The following is a 20,801-nucleotide window of genomic DNA, read 5'->3' on the forward strand; positions in this document are numbered from 1 at the left end:
AAAATTAGGGCCACCCTCAGGGCCTAGTGGTTAAAGTTTGCTGGACTCCTCTTTGGTGGCCCAGTTTGTTTCCTGGGCATGGAACCACCCCACTTGTCTGTCAGTAGCCATGCTGTGGCAGCAGCTCACATAGAAGAACTAGAAGGACTTACAACTAGAATATGTACTACTGGGGTTTTGTACTGGGGCTTTGGGAAGAGGGGAAAAAAGACACAGGAGTATTGGCAATAGACGTTAGCTCAAGGAAAATTTTTCCCAGAAAAGAAAAAAAGACTTTTCATTCTTTAAAAAGAAAAAAAGAAAAATTATAACATTATGTATGGGGGTTTTCAGTGGTTGTAAATGCAATACAATGTAAAGAAAAAAGGGTAAAGAGATCTATATGAATATAAGATTTTACGTTTCACTTGAAGCCATGAAATATTAACTCTAAGTAGACTGTGAAAAGCATATATTGTAATCCCCAGAGCAACCACTAAACCAATTATTCAAAGAAATGTAGTCAAAACGCCAATAAATAAATTAAAATGGCATACACCAGATACACAGGAAAGCAGAAACAGAAAAACAAAAACAGGGAGCCAATAGAAAACAAATAGTGCTAAATGCAACCATATCAATAATTATGTTAAATGTAAGTGGTCCAAATATATGAATTAAAAAACAGAGATTGTCAGATGGGATAAAAATCTGGACTTCAGTTATTATGAAGGCCAGTTTATTTCTGGTTTATCTTACTTCTAGTGTAACCTTTTGACAGTCTACCCAAAGCCTAGGGAGCTTTCCATAACTCCTCTTCTTGGAAGACTCTGAATTCAAATGCTTATTCCTTTAGTTCCTAAAGGCTATCTAAAACACTATTGACTGTCTCAGTCACTTCTTCAGAATCTAAAAACTAATAGGAAAAAAAAATCTGAAATACATTCATGCACTGCATAACTATGTTTTGGGCAACAATGGATCACATAAATGACGATGGTCCCATAAGAATAGCACAATAGAGCCTAAGTGTGTAGTAGGCTATACCATCTAGGTGTGTGTAAGTACACTCTGTGATGTTCACACAGTGATGAAATCCCCTAACGTGAGCCTGAAGTTCTTCATGCCCTTTTTAGCTACCCAAAGCCGTCAAACATATCTCTTAAAAATATTTTGTCCAGCTTTTCTAGCTATTTTTTTTTCGGAAGTATTGGTCTGAGTTACCCACCTGCTATATGTTTAAAACCCAAGAAGAAATGAAGGATTTTTAAGAGAAAATATAAATTACCCAAGTTGATTCATGAAGTAGAATATCTAGATAGATCAGTAATAATATAAGAAATTGTATAGTCTAAGATCTATCCCTAATAAAAGTATTCCACCAAGCATTTTACCAATGAGTTCTATCAAATCCTCAATAAAAGATAATTTCAATGTTATATAAAATATTACAAGTTATAAATGGAAAACTGAAAGTTATCCAACGTATTTTATAAGACCAGCATGATCCTATTGCCAAACCTGAACTGAAGAAGGATAACACGAGAAAAGAAAATAAAAAACCAATCCCACTTATGAATATAGGGGAGAACATTGTAAATAAGATGGTAAGCTGACTCTGGTTATATAGTGAAGTATAATATATTGTGATCAAGTAAGATATTTCCCAGATATATAAGTAGCTTAATTACCAGATCAAATGAAGAAGAAACTATACGATAATCTCAATAGATGGTAAAAAAGCATTTGATAAAGCTAAAACCATACCTTGATTTTTTAAATTGGCAAATTGAGAATAGAAAAGGAACTCTTTACCAAATAAAAGTTACCTACCAAAACTTACATCAAATATCATACCTAATGGGGAAACTGTAGAAGCATTCTCAGTAAAGTGAGAAACAAACGATGCCTTCTATTATCTCCATTGATCAACATATTGCTGGAGAATTTAGCTGATGCAACATGAATAAAAAGGACTTAAGCTATACACATGTGAATAGAAGAAATAAAGCATCACTATTTGCCTAATAAGTGATTGTCAACTAGGAAATTCCAAAGCAACAACTGCCAAACTCCTGGAACTAATGAGAGTTTAGTAATGTGGCTGGATATAAAATAAACATACTATTAATAGAAATATTAATTTTTTAATTAACAGAAAAATATTCTGTTCATAATAGCAAAAAACTATGAAGTACATATGAATAAATTTAATAAGAAATACATAAGACCTTTTTGGGAACCCTTGTGCATTGTTGGTGGGAGTGTAAATTGGTGCAGCCACCATGGAAGACAGCACAGAAGTTCCTCAAAAAATTAAAAATAGAACTATGATGTAATCCAGCAATTCCACTCCTAGATATCTGTTCAAAGAAAATGAAAACACTAACTCAAAAAGATAGATGCACCCTTATGTTTATGGCGGCCTTATTTACAATCCTCAAGATATGGGAACAACCTAAGTGTCCATTGACGAATGAATGGATAAAAAAAAAGTGATATACACACACATATACACCCACTGGAATATTATTCAGCCATAAAAAAGAATGAAATCTTGCCATTTGGGACAACATATGCGGAACCTAATGCCATTATGCTAAGTGAAATGTCAGACAGAGAAAGATAAGTATCATATGATCTTATTTATGTGAGGAATCTGAAAACTAAAACAAAAAACCAAGCTCATAGATACAGAGAACAGATTGGTGGTTGCCAGAGGCAGGAGGGAGGGTGTGTAAAATGGGTGAAGAGGAAAAGGTACAAACTTCCAGCTACAAAATAAATAAGCCCTGGGGGTGTAATGTATGGCATGGTGACTATAGTTAATAATATTATGTTGCATATTTGAAAGTTGCTAAGAGAAAAGATCTTAGAAGTTCTCATCCCTTTTGTATGGTGACAGATGGTGACTAGACTTGTCGTGGTGATCATTTCATAACGTATATAAATGTTGAATCACTATGTTGTAGGCCTGAAACTAATATAGTATTGTATTTCAACTATACTTCAATAAAAAAAGTTTACAACATCAAAAAAAAGTTCTCATCACAAGAAAAAAAATTTTTCTAACTATGTATGGTGAAGGATGTTAACTAGACTTACTGTGCCGATCCATTTGCAACGCATACAAATATCAAATCATTATGACGTACATCTGAAACTAATACAAAGTCATACGTCAATTATAGCTCAATTTTAAAAAAGTAATCATGGAACTAAAAGAAAAAAATATGTAAGTCCTTTTAACTAAAACTATAAATTTTACTGAAGGACATTTTTAAAAATAGACTAGTATATTTGGAGAAATACACCAAGTTCATGATTTTAAAATATTCAATCTTTTAATGGTGTTACTTCTCTTAAAATCAATTTACAATTCACTATACTTAAAATAAAAATCCCAATGGACTTTTTATAAAATTTTAAAAACTGATTCTGAACTTCACATGAAATAGTTAATATGCAAGAATAATTAAGACACTTTTGACTTCTAGTCGGAAGAGCCAAGCTTGGTTATTTACTCCCTAGCATTTCATCTCTACAGCAGCAGCTATTTTGACTCTCCCCTAGTCAGAAAAAAGGAATGACAAGGATGCTTCTGTTCACACTTTTTAACAAAAATGTATTGATGTATTACTTTTGATTTTAAAAGTAAATATTGTTTTAAAAAAGTAAATGAGGCAGAAAGGAATTGGAAAGGGAAAGGTGAAAGGGAATACTAAAATTTTACTTAAAAAGATGAAAATTAGCTTCTAATTTCTTATTCTTATCTTCGCTCATCCCAACACTTACCCTCAACACACAGACACGTGTGGTGGACTTGGTGAGACGTTAAACTTTCAAAAGTTTACCTTGTATGAGGAGATGATGCTCCATTCTAGTAACCAGATTCAACCTAAAAGTCATAGCTAAGAGTTATAATTCATCTAGAATCTACTATGTTTGTGTACTTTATATGCACTATTTCTACTTCTTCCACTACCTGCTAAGGTAGGGAATGTTATCTCCATTTTTAGATTAGAAAACTGTGTCTCAGGGAGTTTTAATTTACTTGTCACGGGTCAAACAATTAATAAATGGCCGAGTCAGGATTAAAACTTTAGTCTAATTGTAGCCAAAGCCACTGTTTTTTCCATTATGCCCTATTGCTTCTCTTCTGAGGAAGAAGCTGTGGAAAGAATTCCTTTGGCATCTCTCAGGGAATAGGATACTGTGTCACTAGGAAGATTTTCTAGCCAAGATATTGGTGCCTGTGATGATTCATATTTAGATCATGTTCCTTGAGAGTAAGGAAAGATATCTGTAAGCCGCTGGTTTTAGCATCTGAGAGCTGTAAAAAGTTCTCAGGGAAACCGTCCAATGATATTGTAGGAAATCTCAGAGGTCATAGGGGCTATTTATTCCTCCCACAGCTAAAATTTCAATGCTTGCTGAATTTTTTTTTCTACTTCCAACCGTAATGAAGGCTAGAGTGTTTATTATTAAATAACCGTAGGAAAGATTCTAAAAGATTCTGCAGGCTTCTGATTCCATCATCTCTGAGCCCATCCTTTTCAGGTAAAATTCCCTCATCATGTAACATAAGATATATTGACTTTATATGTCCCATACACACACATACACAGCTACAGAGGCCTTGTATGTGCATATGTGTGTGTGTGTGCATGTATATATATGATCATAGCTGGTATTTGTAACTACTTTCTTCCACTATCCATTCTGTATTTTTTTGTTGATGAAAGAGGTAAGCCAAGGCAAGGATTTCCATTAACATGGCTAGGACCGATTTTCACCTTACCAAAGAGTTCTGACTACCTCAGGGAAACTCTAGCCAAGCAAAATTTGAGTAAATTTGTCTCTTCCCAGAAAATATAAGACTTTATAATGAAGGGTTCTAATGAGTTGTGATTAAAATAGCACAGTAACATATAGCAGTTCAGATTTCAGAGCTGAGTTGTTTTTTCATTGGCACCAAGATAGAAAACAAGCTTCTGGTATCTTTTTTCAAGTCATCATACCTAATGCTCAGAAGAATATTTGCCAGTTTTGAATTGCAAATAAAAAATAATGCTTATCAAAATATACGTCCTGCAGTCAGGTACTACCCCATCATTGTCTCACAGCAGAGATAGCCCTTCATTCTCATTTCCATAGATGAGTGGTCATGTGGTTTGCACAGCTAGGTCTGAAGCATCGGACTTGCTTTACCTTTTCACTGTAGATAGAAAGGATGTCCTTTTATTTTGGGGGATTGATTTGCAGATTAAATGCAACCTTACCCGAAAGTCCATATTAATCATTATGGTATCAGTCTAAGCATATTTGGGACGCTGAAAATACCGGGAAAAGAGGGAAAAGAGAAGATGGAACCCAATACAGAGATCTTCAAGGGAAATATATTTAGCTATACACATCTTTCCCAGGAAGAGAATACTTCATGGCTCAGAGACTAATTATCAATAGTACTAAATGTCAAAGATATGATCTTTCATAACCGACATTCAAAACAAACTGGTCCAAAACCATCCTTAATGTCAGTGACACATGCTATAATGCATAATGTTTCTCAGGTTGGCAGTCTCGAATTGCATATGGCTGTTTCTCATTTCCAAAATCAAGGTTTAAGGTATCATCACACATGACAAAATCAAATCTTACAATAGCTTCCCACTTTCTCTATTAGTCTGCAATACGAATGAGATCCCAGTCAATCTGACAGGGTGGGAATGGGAGTGGTGACTGACAAAAACGGCCTTACGCTATCACCTGATTCCGAGTGTAGCTCTGCTACTCACAGAGAAGTCTCAACATTGATTTTAAGACGCTCTGAATGCCTTGTCATTCTGGATGAAGATGGAATGTTCAATGGAGATGCAGCAAAGGACAGGAGCAGCTTTCATGTTAAATTGTCAGATAATCATCAGGAAAGCTCTGAAGAGCTGAAGAGTGCCATTGTGAAGACAAATTAACTTGGCACTTGGCAGGATGTACGTGAGTGTGTGGGTGGTGGGTATCACTATGCATGTCATCATCGTAGACATAGCATATATAGAAAATAGACTTTTTTCCTCCATGGCCTTTTTGAGGCTGTGTCAGAGGAATATAAAGTGGGAAAGTGGCTGGAAGAGAAGCAATTCACAGTTGGATCTGGGTCACACAGTATTGGCTGGAGCCAGTGAACACAGCCGCCAGACCGATATCGCGTCGGGCAGACCCAGGATGGAATGGCTGCTGCTGAGAAAACTCATTTTCACTTTACCTACCCAGGGAGAAAGTAACAAAGTTCTGAATCTTTTAAATCTGAGGTCTGAAGTGAAGACTGCTTTATGGTGATTTTTCTATCCTGGGGTGCAACCTGACTGCCAGGAAAAAGGTGGGGGTCAATTGGGAGCAAAATTTGGAAAGATCTACTGATATTTAATGTTCTAAAGTTATTAAAATTTGAATGACAGTTCCAACTTTTCTTTGAATATATCAAAATAGAACTCTTGCATACAAGCTGACACACTGTATAAACTCAGGTTTTAAAAAATCAACTTAGTAAGCGTAGCTGTGGATAGATCTGAATCTGCAAGTACAAAGAAGCAGCCTCATTTGGGAGAGAATCTATAGATCCAGGGTGGGATCCGACTAGGAATGGGTGTGGAGGATGGAAGGAGAGCTTTCCCTGGAGGGACTGGGAAGAAGAAGAATGTAAACTTGTAGTTCAAGGGAATGAGGGTGAGAATTCTGTGATCCCTCCGAGAAAGTGAAAATGTGTGAAGTCCTCAGTCCAACCTGTGCCCGAATCCTGGATAATATTAGAAATGAAAATCCTGGGGGCTGGCGTTGGAGGATGTTGTAGATTAGTGGTTCTCAAGCTTTAGTGAGTACAAGAATCATCTGGGGAGCTGGTTTAAAATGTGGCAAGCCAGACCCCACTCTCAGAGATTTCATTTCCGTAGTCCTGGGCTTGATGCAGGAGTCCGCAATTGAATAGGTGTTTCAGATATTGTACTTCAAGAGTTCCTTGCATTTTGAGAAATACACTATACTCTTCAGGATTAAAGAAATCTGCAATTCTCTTATACCTTTATCCTGCTTTCAAAAAGAAAAGAAAGAATCACTAACTTTCACAAAGTGTTTTATTTTCCCTCCTAGAAGAGATAGCGTTGAAATAGCAGCAGCAGCATTGCCCACCACCAATCCTTAACACTTTTTTAAAGCCTTCTATGCTCTAAGCATTGTGAACAATTTGCTTATGTTATAATAATATTAACTACTGTTTATTGAGTGTTGATTAATTGCCAGGCACTAATTATCTGATTAAACACAGGATGTCTAAATAATATCTGATTTAACCTTTTTCCTAAAAAGAAAGTATTATTCTCAATTTTTATGTCTAAGGAAATTGTGGCTCAAAGAAGTTCAGTAACTTATCTGAGGTCACATATTAATAAGCAGAATACAGTCTGTGAATCCAAAGGCTGTGCATTTTCCAATGCTTTATTTTAAAATGATCTGGTGGGTGAGAGATAAAAACATCTCCATGTGACAAATTGCTGCAAGTGTGTATAACTGGCTAATGCTGGAGATAGTGCTGCCATTTCCACTTAATCCCCGTAGATAACAACAACACGTTGAAAAGTAATCAGTCATCAATATTCTTGTCCCTTCTTATCTACTGCTCAGTTGACTGACAAAGAAAAGATGATTCCAGGGCTTTGTTTCAAACTCCTGGGAAACAGAATTGTGTAAGCTGCACACCCCATGTGATTGAGCTGTAGAGCGATTCAGGCCTCTGACATATACCATATCTTTGGTACTTTCTGCCCCATATACCATATCTTTGGTACTTTCTGCCCGGAGTAAGGGAACGTGCTTTCTGCCCTAGAATCACTTATCTGATAGCACAGAGGGGCAGCCATGAGTTTGGAAAAGAGCTCTGCCTGATCTGAGTTGGAAAGAACTGGATTTGCTTCTCAGCTCTGCCTCTCGTTAGCTCTGTGTTTTGGGGCTGGTCGTTTGTCCACTCTGAGCCTCAGTCTTCTCACTCTCAAGGTATTAATAAAAATAAATACTTCAGAAAATAAAGGAGAATTAAATAAAATGAGTTCCTAACACACAGTAGGTATGCAATAACGTTTGATTAAATATGCTGTTTATAAATGAAGTTTAACTCCAACTTTATGCAGCTCGAAAAATGGAAATTTCTCCAATATCACCCTGTTTGTAGATGAACTCAAAAATACGCTCAGCACTTTGGGCTTTGATGAGTCATTCATAAACATTGTCAAAGTGTTCAGGGTGGTGTTAGAGACAGATCAAAAGAAGCAAGCGCCATGAATATTTTATAAAGAAGCAAACTGCCTTTGGAAAAGCTGTTTCAACTGTCTAAAGTTTAAAAGAAGTTTGATTTGCTCAATAGTATAGAACTTTTAGAACTATGGATTTCATAGTTCCCTCTTTATTACACTGTGGTGAGCACAGATCATGCACCCAATCATAGAAATGGGTACATGTTTATTCAGGAGGATTTTATATCTAGCCCAGAGTTTATTGATGTGTTCAACTGATACTTATTTAGTGATGATGATGGACCAGCTAGGAACTAAAATTTAACATTTAAGAGAGTCCTCATAGACAAGAAACAAACATGGGAGACAAGTGCAAACAAACCATACAATGAGGTAAGTGCTATGAGCACGTTAGGCGTGAGGCTCAGAGAAGGGAATTATCTGGGGATAACTTCCAAGAGGTAATAACACCTAATGGCAATCTCAACAAATGAATTAGCCAGGGAAAGAAAGAGAGGGAAGCTCAGGCAAAGGGAACAGATGTGCAAGGTCACGGCAATATAAAAGAACATGGCACCCTTGAAAACTACAAATAGGAGGAAATGAGCAGTGGGGTGGGCATGTGGGACAGGTAAATAGAACAGAAGCTAAAAATAGATGTGGATCAGCTAAGAAAGGTCTTCTGTGCCAAAATTTTTTAGAAGACATTCAGAAAGCAGTAAAATGATAAAATATATCTAGGAGAATGATGGGTAACATATTTGGAGGAAAGGAGAAGAGAACCAGATTAGTTTATTTTGTCCTTAACTATTGAGTACTCTAGGCATTCAGCACAGGATTCTGGGTAGTGGGATTTCAAGATGGTAACAGAAATGCCCTGCCTGCTGAAGAAGGCTCTGGGATCCTATATAGGAAGGGCACGGATCAAGTCCCAAAATGGCAGCGGGGGCAGGTGGGAATGGCAGAAAGAATTGTGTCCCAGTGGAGCAAAAGGGACTGCTAAGCAATAAGAAAACAGTAGGAGTGAAAAGGGAACTGTCCCCTTGAGATGGCTTCTAGATTGATTGAGAGCCTCAAATTAAAAGAGAACAATGGCAGCACTACCATTTTATGGCAATTTTCACACACCTCTGTCTGGGTCAATGGAGCAAAGATGGAAATGTGGTTATGGAAGCTGGAGTATCTTGGGGCTCCTTTCTTAGAGCCATGTCTTGGCACATGAATTATCTGGATAATTTCTTATGCCTATAAAGGCCAACTATATGGCAGTCCTGGGGAGAGGAGTTGGTGACCAGATATGGTGTTGCGACTGCTAAACTAATAAAAGCTTGTGTATTTTCTCAATGTAAGAAAATTATTAGATAAAAATGGGATGTTCCAAAAGATGTCCAATTTAGCAGTGAGTTTAGGGAAGACTGGAAGAAAAGTCTAAGCCAGCAATATAAGATATCTTCTTTTTAAAATTCATGTGGTTGGTTGGCATTGTGATATGAACAGTTCAACTTTAAGATGCGCTGGGATCCTGGCAGCTCAGGGCAGGAAGACACCATCACCTAACAAAGAGCTTCTCAAAGGGTAAGATGGTAAGTGGGGAGAACTGACCTGACTGTCATAGATAAAGGTTGCCAGGTGTTCCAAGGTCCAGCGTTTAAACTCTGTGCAAGCACAGGCATGGTTCAGACAGTTGTTGGTGGCAGGAGGTCTCTTCCAGTGAGTAAAGCGTGATGGTGAGGGATCCCAGAGGTGGTCCAATGAGAAAGTCAGACAGATGCAGTCAGAATTTTGAGATCTACCCTTATGTAGCATAAGTTCTGCCAATGGTGGGAGAGGCACTCTATGCTTTAGCTATGAAGATACTTTCAATTTCCTGAATTTGTCATGCTCTCTGACCTTTAGATTTTTATTCATGCTGTTCTCTCTGCCTGGAATCTCCTCCAACAAAACCCTTTCCTTTTCTTGTCAAAGAACTTATCATGCCATTATAACCACCTGTTCATGTATCTATCTCCCTCACTAAATCATATGCACCATAAGAATGGGGCTTATCTATCTCATTTACCATTTTATCCCCAGTGTCTAGTACAATGCCTGACACATAGTTTCACATAAGTATTTGTTGAAGGAATAAACAAACTAAATAGAAAAAAGCTAGGGCAGGATCAAGCCAATGAGCTGGACTTTAGCTAACAACTAGAATTCAATGTTCTGGTTCCAGAGGAGAACTGGCATCTTGTTTGGAGGTAACTGAACAGCATTTGGGTAGATGGGGCCAACACTGAGGGAGTACTGTGATGATTCAAGGTACCCAAGATCCCAGGGAAGGTTATACATAGAAGGAGAATTATGAATCAGACTGGAATCTAGCCATAATGACTAGGATTCCTGAACACGGGAGAAATTAGACATAATTCTAGCCTCAGCTAATGGATGCCCCACCCCTGCAAAGGTGACCCATAATATGGCCTGCAAACGGGTCCTATCAGCAGGAAGAGACAGGCAGGAGAAAGGTGAGGACTGACAAGCAAAGAGAAGTTACGTAGAGAATTACAGCTGTTCCCTTTATCTAATTAGGCTGATATTTTAGAAAGCTAAAGAATGGGAGAATAAGAACCTATAATCAAACGATTTGGAGATCAATAATGAAGTATGATTTGTATGCAGACCCCAACAGATAATAAGATGATGCTTTTGTCATCCTGGCTTCACCGCTTACATCTGGCTAGTGAGCTTTGTGATCCTCAGTTCCCACATGTGCTAAGTGGCTTAATGTGTGGAAAGTGCCTAGTATAGGGCTTCATATACAATAAACTCAACAAGTGGTACTTATTGTAAATGTTGGCACGAGGACTCAAACTTACGTGGAAGGAATGTTGTTGCTCCTTTTGTCCATTCCCCTCTCCACCACCACACACACCTTCTCCAACACATACACGGTAGATTCTCTAAGGTTTTCTTTGAGTAAGGGAAAGACTAGTAACCCTCCACCAAGCACCCTAGAGCCATGTGCCTATGAGTAGATGTGCTGCACACTGAAACATTAACAACTGCCATCCGTATATGTAGTCCAACTCTGAAATTAGGAACAGGACATTGAGAAACATACATCACTATTTGCCAACTTTTTCTGGAAACCCCTCAAAAATAACAACACTTTTGGGGGCCAGCCTGGTGGCATCGTAGTGAAGTTCGTGCGCTCCACTTCAGCAGCCCATGGTTCTCCAGTTCAGATCTCAAGCCATGCTGTGGCAGGCGTCCCACATATAAAATAGAGGAAGATGGGCATGGATGTTAGCTCAGGGCCAGTCTTCCTCAGCAAAAAGAGGAGGATTGGCAGTGGATGTTAACTCAGGGCTAATCTTCCTTTAAAAAAAAGACACTTCTCCCTTTAATTATATCAGGGTTCTTAATCTTGGCTGCACATTAGGCTACCTGGAATCCTTTTAAAAGAAGAATAATGCTCAGGTTCACCCCAGATCAATTGAATTAGAAACTCCTGGGAATAGGGCTTAAGCTTGGGTTGTTTGCTAAAGGTCCCAGGTGGTTCTAATGTGCTACTCCACATGTAGACCATGGACCACAGCACCGGTACCCCTTCGGAGTTTGTTTACAGTGCAGGATCTCAGGCCCCAGTCCAGACTGAGTCAGAATCAAAACTGAATCAGAATCTGCATTTAAAAGGGACCTCCCAGTGATTCGTAATCACGTTAAAGTTTGAGAAGTACTGGTAGCTATCCTCGATTCTCAACTCTGGCTACACAATATAATCATCCAGAGGACTTTTGAAAAATGTAGATGCTTGGGCTCTTTCCCTTGAGACTTTTATTTAATTGGTCTGAGGAGGACCTAGCAGGAATATTTTTGAAAAACCATCCCTGGGTGAATAAACTGTGCAGCCAGGGTTGAGAACCACAATGCTAGGTAGGTAATGCCTCAGCGATAGGCCGAATTCTCGGCAAGAAATGCCCTCACGAGGAGTGCTGTGAAAGATGAGGTTTAACGACGTTTCCCTTCTCTGCGATTACCTTAGAATTGGCACAAAGAACAAATTTGATCTATCTGGTATGGGGTGTTCTAGCTACGTGTTTTAGAAATATCTATTTCATAGTCTCTTTTATAAACATATATGTAAATTTGTACTTTTTATTTTCCTCTTTGTTATAACTATAGTTTATTAATGACTCGCTCGATTTGCATAATGATAATAACCAAACTGAAAAATGCTACTCTTAGGGACATGACTCTTCTCTAGTTTTACTCAATGGTAAACAATTGTAAATATTTATATTAAAACAAACATGGAGATATCATAGGGTAAAATACACATTTCTTGTGAATTTTAAAGATAAAACACAAAACTTCAAAGAAATTGTGTGCTTTTAGTGGAAACTTCAGGCTGTGCCCTGGACCTCCTAGCGGAATGCATTCATTCTCCCTCTGCCCTTGAGATTAGTTCAGAGGGAAAGTTTGAGGAGCACTGAACCAATGGAATCATTTGAAATGTGACACTCGTAATTGACTTGGTTTCAAATCCTTAGCAGTTGGAGTATTTTGGCTTATCTCAAATGCTAGAAATACTGTAGCATTTGTCACTTCAATCCCAGCCAAGGGTCAAATGCAGTATCACAAACAGAAGCTAAAATAAATTCTCAAAGTCGTTTTTGTGGTTGACTTAACTTTATTCACACAGTAGCTATAGGAGCTGACAAAGACTTGGTCTAACATTTCTTTCTTCTGGCAGGTTGATTTAGAGTTTGGTTGCAGACAGTGTGGGTTGAAGGGACGTGTGGTAAGACAGATCAGAGGCTTGTTACAATTCTACATCACCGGGAATCCAGTTTAATTTTAACCTTGTGGCTTGTCTAACATGTTTGCAGTAAGAGTTGGGGGAATAAATCTAATGCTCGCAGGCAAACGCTTGGGAGCCCTTGAGAGCAGCATCCTTAGAGAACACACAATCGATCCTAGCACTGGAGGCACCTCAGATATTGTGAGTGCAGGTCAGAAATGTCTTGGGGTGCCAGGAAAGGCATCCCATGACAGCGGTGAGGTCTCAGGGCATACAGCAGGCAGCTCTGGAGTGTTGCAGTCAATCCCAGGAGCGTGGCATGGCCTCTCACTACTGATAGGACCTCACAAGGAGCCACATAAGGAGAACTGTAATCAGGACAACGGTGAAGTTGAGAAACAGCTCCCGTCTCCACTCCATTCTCAGAGTGGCTGGGTGAGAATTGAAGGCGGACTTCTGAGGGCACACCAAAGACCTCCTGTTGTCCTCACCTCCTAACAGAAAACAGCAAAAAAAAATGGGGAGATTAGTGAGCATTTTTTTCTCAAAGGAAATAGAAGCATGGTGGAAGAGGTGAGTGTCATGGGCTGAATTGTGTCCCCCTCAAAATTTATACGTTGAAATCCTAACCCCAAGTATCTCAGAATGTGACTATATTTGGAGATAGGGTCTTTTAAGAGGTAATTCAGTTAAAACGAAGTCATTAAGATGGACCCTAATCAAATATGACAGGTGTCCTTATAAGAAGAGGATATTAAGATACAGTCATGTACAGAGGGAGGACCATGTGAAGACACAAGGAGAAGGCGGCCATCTGCAAGCCAAGGAGAGAGGCCTCAGAAGAAATCAACTCTGCCAACACCTTGATCTCGGATTTCTAGCCTCCAGACTATATTTGGACTAAGGCTGCAACTCTTCCCTGGGTGTCCAGCCTGCTAGCCTACTCTGCAGATTTTGGACTTGCCAGCCTCCACAATCACATGAGCCAATTCTATCTATCTAACTATCTATCTATCTATCTATCTATCCATCAATCATCTATCTACACAACACACACAGACACACATACACATATCCTATGGTTCTGTTTCCCTGAAGAGCCCTGACTAATAAAGAGAGCCTGACTTTTCTACTTGATGTCAAAAAGACCAACATAGTCAAGATTTTTTTCCTGTGATGATTGTATTGATGCTTTTGATAAAATACAAAATATTACACTTTTCTCTCTCCAAATTCTGTGTGTGTGTGCGTGTGTGTGTGTGTGTGTGCGCTTACTTTGTTAACTTAGAGTGCCAGCAAGCAAGGTCACCAAAACAGAAAAAATGTTATGGTTTAGTATTGTTCTTTCTTTGAATTGCATATAGAAGTAGGATACCATCATTTTTCAGGTTTTAGGCTGCTAGAGGACTTCATCTAACCCTCGTGAAAGCTTGAAGTAGTTCCAACAGCTGCTTGGCCTTTTTTATAAGCCCCGCATTGGGCACAGAGCCTTCTGGGGTCACCCAGAAGTCCCTCACATAACAGACACTTGGTCCAAAGAGCAAGTGTTAGCCTCATGAGTACTTCTATTTCAACAAAGGCTTGTGCCAGCTATTTTTAGTCAAGTCCAGGATGTGCCTAGATTGTAAACACTTCAAAGAGTAGGGATGGTATCTTTATAGTTCATACAGATAGTACACGCAGGAAATCATACTTTGAGAACATATGCAATATAGTCGATCGAACTATTATCTTCAGTGATGTGGCAGAATTGGCACTTCATGTATGCAAACCACATGAAATTAAAGATAAAATTTTAGATACTTAGGACAAAAGTCTACTATGGAGTGAAAAAGTTTAGGAGGAAAGAGTGTTTTTTCTAAGGGTGGGACTTCAGGGGGCAGAAAAGTTATTAGCAAGCTTTGGGCCTGAATGGTATTTTTAACCATCTAACCTGACTGAATTATTAATTGTAATTACTGTATTTGTTATATTATTAGTGAGCCAAATTACTACTTTTATAAACCAGCTGAATAATCATTTTTCTTATTATGTAATTGTTGGCATAACACGCAGCTTCAAATCAGACGGTGTCAACCAGTAGGTTGTCGAATCTTGGTTTAAAATATGGCTGATGATGATTGATTGATGTTTCATTTTCCTTTTAATCCTTATCCATCTTTTGACCCTCTGCATGAAGAATATAGTAAATTGCCAATGAACATCTTTACAAAGGGTTGCCTGAAGGAGAAAATAAACAGAAGAAAATAAACAGATAAGGGAAGTAGAGAGAATATGTAAGAATGTACACAGAGCAGAGGGGAACAGGAAGGTGATGATCCAGGCAAGAAGCCTGGAAGCAAAGGGATGAGAATCAAAGGCAGACTCCTTCTTAGGAATTTATTAATAAAATCAAATCCTGGTCCAAAAGCCCACGTATTTGGGTGAGTTCTGAAGAACTACAGAGATCGGCCAAAAATATGAGACCCTGTTTATAATGATCAAAACAACCCAATTCAGGGGGGTGCAAAATAACTGTCCCACCAAATTTGCTTGTTAGGTTATGCTCTTAAATAAAGGAAATCATAGATAGTGGCCCAAAGGAACATACTCGGAAAATGTTATTGACAACTGTGCACAGCTCCATCCATGGGACCTTCCAAACAACTCTGTGACCTTCACAACCACTCGGGCAAGTATTACTGCAATTTTGTTCTCTCTCAAGATTATAGCTGAGAAACCGACTTTTAGAGAGAGGTAGTTCATTAATGACACATAGCAAGTTAGAGGCAGGACTAGAACTGGCAGACTGGAACTAGTTGCTAGAATTGTGGTTACTCCATAGAAGTGATGACAAGAATGAGTTATTACTGCAATTAATGTCCCTGGCTAAAAAAATATATAAATTTTCAACCACTTTGGGAAAACTATTTGACACTTTTTATTAAGGTTGATAGTGCTCATTCCCATATTATCCAGCTATTTCACTTCTACTCTGGAAATTCAAGCACATATGCACCAGGATACACAGGCGAGAATGTTCACAGCAACATTTTCATAATATCCCCCAAGCTGGAAGCAACTCAAATGCTCATCAGCCGTAGAATGGATGATGAATTGTGGTATATGCATACATTTGAATGCTATAGAGCAAAGAAAACATGAACCAGAGCAACAAACAAGAAGATGGGCGGATCTCACAAATATAATTGTTGGGCAAAAGAAGAATTTACAAAAGAAACATAGAATATGATTCCATTTATACAAAGCCCAAAACAGGGAACTTAATCACACTGTTTAGGAATGCAGACATAGGGGGTAAAATTACAAGGAAAAGCAAGGACAAGATTCTCAACAATCAAGTTGGTGATTACCTCTGGTGGGGCAGAAGGCAGAGGTGATCAGGAACAGACTTCTGGGGTACTGGCAATGATCTGTTTCTTGACCTGGGTGATAGTTATACAGATGTTGCCTTATAATTATTGTTCAAACTCTATGCTTTATGCATCCTTCACATTTTCTTCTGTAGTCTCTGAATTGACAGGCTACCCATCATCACACTTCTTTATTTCCTACAGTTTACCTCTTACTATTTCTTGCACTTTGATAGTGAACTTAAATGTGTTGTTTTATATATTTTTAAATGAATAAAACACAAAGAGTTAAAGTTAGAATTTCTAATAAATCCAATTCAATCAACATATACACTAGCTGTAAGGGGCGAACTTTACTTTCACACACATTTATACCAAAGTTAGGCAGAAATTCAGATCAGCAAACATCCATTTTTCTGCCATTAATCCACAAAGACAATTTTGATGGCATTTTAAATCGTCCCCACAGTCAAGATCACACCATATGATCCGAAGTGATTGCCATATGGATGAAATAAAATCAAAAAAAGCTCTGAATAAATTGGTTAACATTGACTTTCTTTGAATGGAGACTTTGAGAAGATGGAAAACAGACTTTCTTCTCTGATATGAAAAAAAAAAACATTTAAGTAGGAAGGGAGAAAAATACATCCCATGAGGTGGAAAAAAGGAAAATACGAATCAACAGTATTCACTCTACATCTTAAGAAACATTGTGTACAATAGGCATTGTCCATTTCATTAAGAAATGTAAATATTCCTCTGCCTTTCTCGTTTTCAACTTGCATGCACGCGCACATACGCACACACACTGTATGCTATGCACGAAAATCCTGCCGTTACCTGAAGAGGGTCAGGGACACACCTGGCTGCAGCAGGCTTCTCCTCTCTCTCCAACTTGGGCTCCAACTCCTGCTCCTCTCCCGGGCTGTCTGGACTCCAGGGCTCTGGGCAGGGCCTAAAGTAGTCCAAGGGAGGTGGCAATCACTGTGATGTCACTGATGAAACATCTCAAAGGAACAACCTCCAAAGGTTTGAGGCTATTTGTGTTTAGGTGGACATGGAAATATGTTGGCCAAGACTCCGTTCCTTTGGCTGCCAATTTGTATTAACACACCTGGGACTTAAAATCTTCTCCTTCCAGTTGACTTTTGGTGCAATTGATGTGGGTTTTAAATTTATCTTTTACATCTTCATGAATATCTCTAACATGTGTTTAAAACATCATAAACCAAGAGTGATAGACCAATGTTAAGAAATAAATGCTGCATTTGGCTGTGAGACTGCATTTACACCCTTAGCATGTGAGGGTGTAAAAATGTGACTTCATTGTGCCACATATCTTTAACTATTTGAAATATAGACAGTGCTCTGCTTTGCACACATACAGCAAAACTACACACATACACACCAGAATTCAATGGGCATCTTTAGCTCCTTCAAAACTGACTTGAGTCCAAGCAGTGAAAATTATCTCCTCAGTCACCTGCTCCACATAACTTTCCAGTGTATGTTGCAAGTTTACACGTTAATATACAGTTTCATCTGAAACAGCTGTGGAAGCCATGGTTTATATATATCTCTGTCAGTAAACTAATACAGCAGTAAACTCATACAGCAAAACTCAGTCACTTGGATAGATTGAGGGTAGGAGAAATGGTCAAAACTAGTGAAGAATGTGAGTTATAGAGTATGTCTGAGAGAAATAGAATTCTGTAACTGTCAAACGTAAATACCAACTAAAACTGGACCGTTAAGATGAATTCATGATCAACATTCCAGATGTCTGAAGGTAAATGGGACCTCTACAGTGTTGAATTGGACTTGAAAGCACATCAATTAAGCACTTTAAACATGACCCCAGCAATTGTGTTTGATCAGCAGATCTTGGCATTATAGATAATAGAGCACTTCTCCCCTCTGAATTCCCAAGTAGGGTCAATCAAAACAATGCGTTCCCAGAAGGCATAAACAAACAAAATTCTCTATACAATTGTGTTCATAATCAAACATTTCCCCACCATTCTTCATATCCCAGAGGCATGACTAAAAGAAAGACTTTCCAAGCCATTTCTTCCTTTCAACATAAGCCCAAGGATGCGTGATCTTAACACAACATTCTGTTGCTGCATGCCTCGTAAAAAGACAGCTTGCTGAGTGACAGATAGTATATAATAATTATAGTGCCATCAAACATTGGCAGTTATTTGTTGCCATCTGGCAAACTCCTTGAACGTAGTCAGATTTCTGTCTTTTGCCTCTAAGTCCTTGCCAGATTGTTTCAAATGTTAGGAATGTTTTTCCACTCACCAAGCCACATCTGTCCCTTTTTTTAATCACTCGAAATTCTTTTTTGTCCAATTAAAGAGTTATATAATTATTGTAAAAAAAATTGAAAATATAAAAGTACAAAGAAAATCTAAATTACCTTTAATCTCACCACCCAAAAGGAAAAAAAATCTTTCTATTATTTTTTATTCATGTTTGAGGCTGCATAAACACAATCTAAAATTCCCAAGGTACTTTTAGTAAAGGAAACTTCTCCTTGAAAAACCTTTATCTTTTTTGATTCTTATAGAGTCCAATTACTCATGCCATGCCATGTGTTGGAACTGAGTTTATGGGACAAGAATTTATTTGGTACTTATCAGAATAGGAATTAGCTCCACAATATTTAAAATGTTAAATACATTTGGGAAGCGTAACATATCACAAAACAGCTCGCCAATACCGTTAATTTAGTCGAATTGGTCAATTTCAATGTAACTTGGAGGAAAAATCTTACTGTTTATTCATGAGTCAGTTCAATTTGTCTACTTGATTGTCCCATTTAAGTTTATCCAACATTACACCAGGGACTATCGTGCCCAGTACATTGACAAATTCCCAGATAGAAACTTCAGAAGCTTCTGCATAGTAGTGGTTTATCCTGTGATGTCATGAAAGAGTGGATTACACTGGGAATCTAGCTTGTCACTAGTTTGACCTAACCTTCTCCAGAAAAATATGCAAGCCTCCCAAAGACACCTGACAGCGATTCAAAGGCCTAAGGGAGAGTTTAACCCTGAGGACCTGCCCATCCATAAAAAAAAAAATCAACATTGTTATCTCTCATTTAAGAAGTTGAGAATAACAAGATTTCAAACCTCAGTGCCAAAGTAAATTCATCCCTTTCAATTAACCTTACTTAATTCTGCTGATATTTTCTGTGAGCAATTCCCAAGACTTAACGGCATTCATTTCATATCAACTTTCTTTCAAAGTGTTGTCCTGCCATCAACAGGAGAACATGCTAATCTTTGAAATTATTTCTATGCCTGTTAATCTAAAATTTAGCCAAGGGCCAAAAATGTCAAGAAAACAACACTGACATTGATATTAGCATTGAAGCTCTAATTGGCATGTCTCTCTTCCAACCCCTGCCACCACCACATACATTCTTCAGTGTAAAATATTATAACTTTCGAGAATCAGTGCTGAGCTCTTGTGCCTGATTAGGAGCTAAGCTAATTTGCCTAATTTATTCCCCATTTCCATCCACTTTTTTACTCTGGGAAGTGAAAAGTGAAGACTTCATGTCAGTCCATGAACTCTACAGTCCATGACACAATGGGAGAACTCAGCAAGGCCTAATGAAAGGCGATAAGCTCTTAGCACATCACAGTAATGAGTATGATGATTATGGTGCCTTTCTTGCTTTCACATCTTCACATCCAGCTGGTCATGGAGCTGCTCAGAAAGAAAGAAAAAGCTCTCTGCTATTCATTTCATTATCCCAAACACAGGAGTACAAGCCTAGAAAAAGAGGAAACACTATTTCTTGAACCTCTCTCAATGTCCTTGAAAAACTGATGATTATTATCTGTATTCTTGACCACTTGTGGCACATGTGTGATTTTTGTGTCACTAACTGGATTTTCATTTCAAAGGCAGGGATAGTTTCTTATACTTCTTTTGTTTCTTTAGCTGTGCATTCGCTTCAGCAGTGAAGAATCACAATCGCTGCTCTAGCGTGTATAGCACAGGGCTCAGCTTGAACCTCCATCCCATCCCGTTGCCTCTGAGACCCAAGACATGTCTAATCACGCCTGGCAAATGTGAGTGGGAGAGGTTGAGGTCAACATCAGATCTATTCATAAAAGGACCTAGAAGCCACCTGGGAGAGAAAATTCCTCTGAAGGGAAGTGATCAAGAAGATACACGTTGTTTAGCAACAGGGAGAATACATAGTCACTCTGTTGCACATAACACAAATTCACTGTGTTACTCTAGGTCCTGTGAGAAGTGGATGCCAAGATGGGACCAAATGTGCAAAAGAAAAATGTGCTGGGGGAAATGCCTGCAAGAGAAAATATGGAGGGAGGGTAGAAACTGAGAGAGTCATCAAACAGCAAGAAAAAGAGG

General features: G+C 38.4%; 1 protein-coding gene and 2 long non-coding RNA genes across 6 annotated transcripts in view; 2 read left to right on the forward strand and 1 right to left on the reverse strand.

Moving 5' to 3' along the window:
• LOC138925077 (uncharacterized) overlaps positions 1-20,801 on the forward strand; it is a 45,437-nt gene that overhangs the window by 10,647 nt on the left and 13,989 nt on the right. The gene's annotated exons all lie outside the window — the stretch shown is intronic.
• Positions 5,589-14,259, forward strand: LOC138925078 (uncharacterized). Its single transcript, XR_011440769.1, has 2 exons — positions 5,589-5,969; positions 13,777-14,259. It is a non-coding gene; the product is annotated as an uncharacterized lncRNA (long non-coding RNA).
• Positions 12,910-17,415, reverse strand: SLN (sarcolipin). Of its 4 annotated transcripts, none has more exons than NM_001433583.1 (3): positions 17,241-17,331; positions 16,398-16,469; positions 12,910-13,538 (listed from the first exon to the last, which is right to left on the reverse strand). In NM_001433583.1, the coding sequence occupies exon 3, from the start codon at positions 13,462-13,464 to the stop codon at positions 13,375-13,377; it is 90 nt and encodes a 29-aa protein (NP_001420512.1). In that variant the 5' UTR covers positions 13,465-13,538; positions 16,398-16,469; positions 17,241-17,331; the 3' UTR covers positions 12,910-13,374. The 4 variants fall into 4 exon arrangements, with proteins under 4 accessions (NP_001420512.1, XP_023500511.2, XP_070128315.1 ...); XM_023644743.2 differs by having other exon boundaries at positions 12,914-13,538; positions 17,263-17,347; XM_070272214.1 differs by lacking the exon at positions 16,398-16,469 and having other exon boundaries at positions 12,914-13,538; positions 17,263-17,415.

The sequence above is a fragment of the Equus caballus genome, chromosome 7 (assembly GCF_041296265.1).
Source record: "Equus caballus isolate H_3958 breed thoroughbred chromosome 7, TB-T2T, whole genome shotgun sequence".
NCBI classification, from domain to species: Eukaryota; Metazoa; Chordata; class Mammalia; order Perissodactyla; family Equidae; genus Equus; species Equus caballus.

Bases quoted from the DNA above. Each gene is read 5' to 3' on its own strand.
- SLN (NM_001433583.1), bottom strand. From the start codon at position 13,464: ATGGAGTGGAGACGGGAGCTGTTTCTCAACTTCACCGTTGTCCTGATT.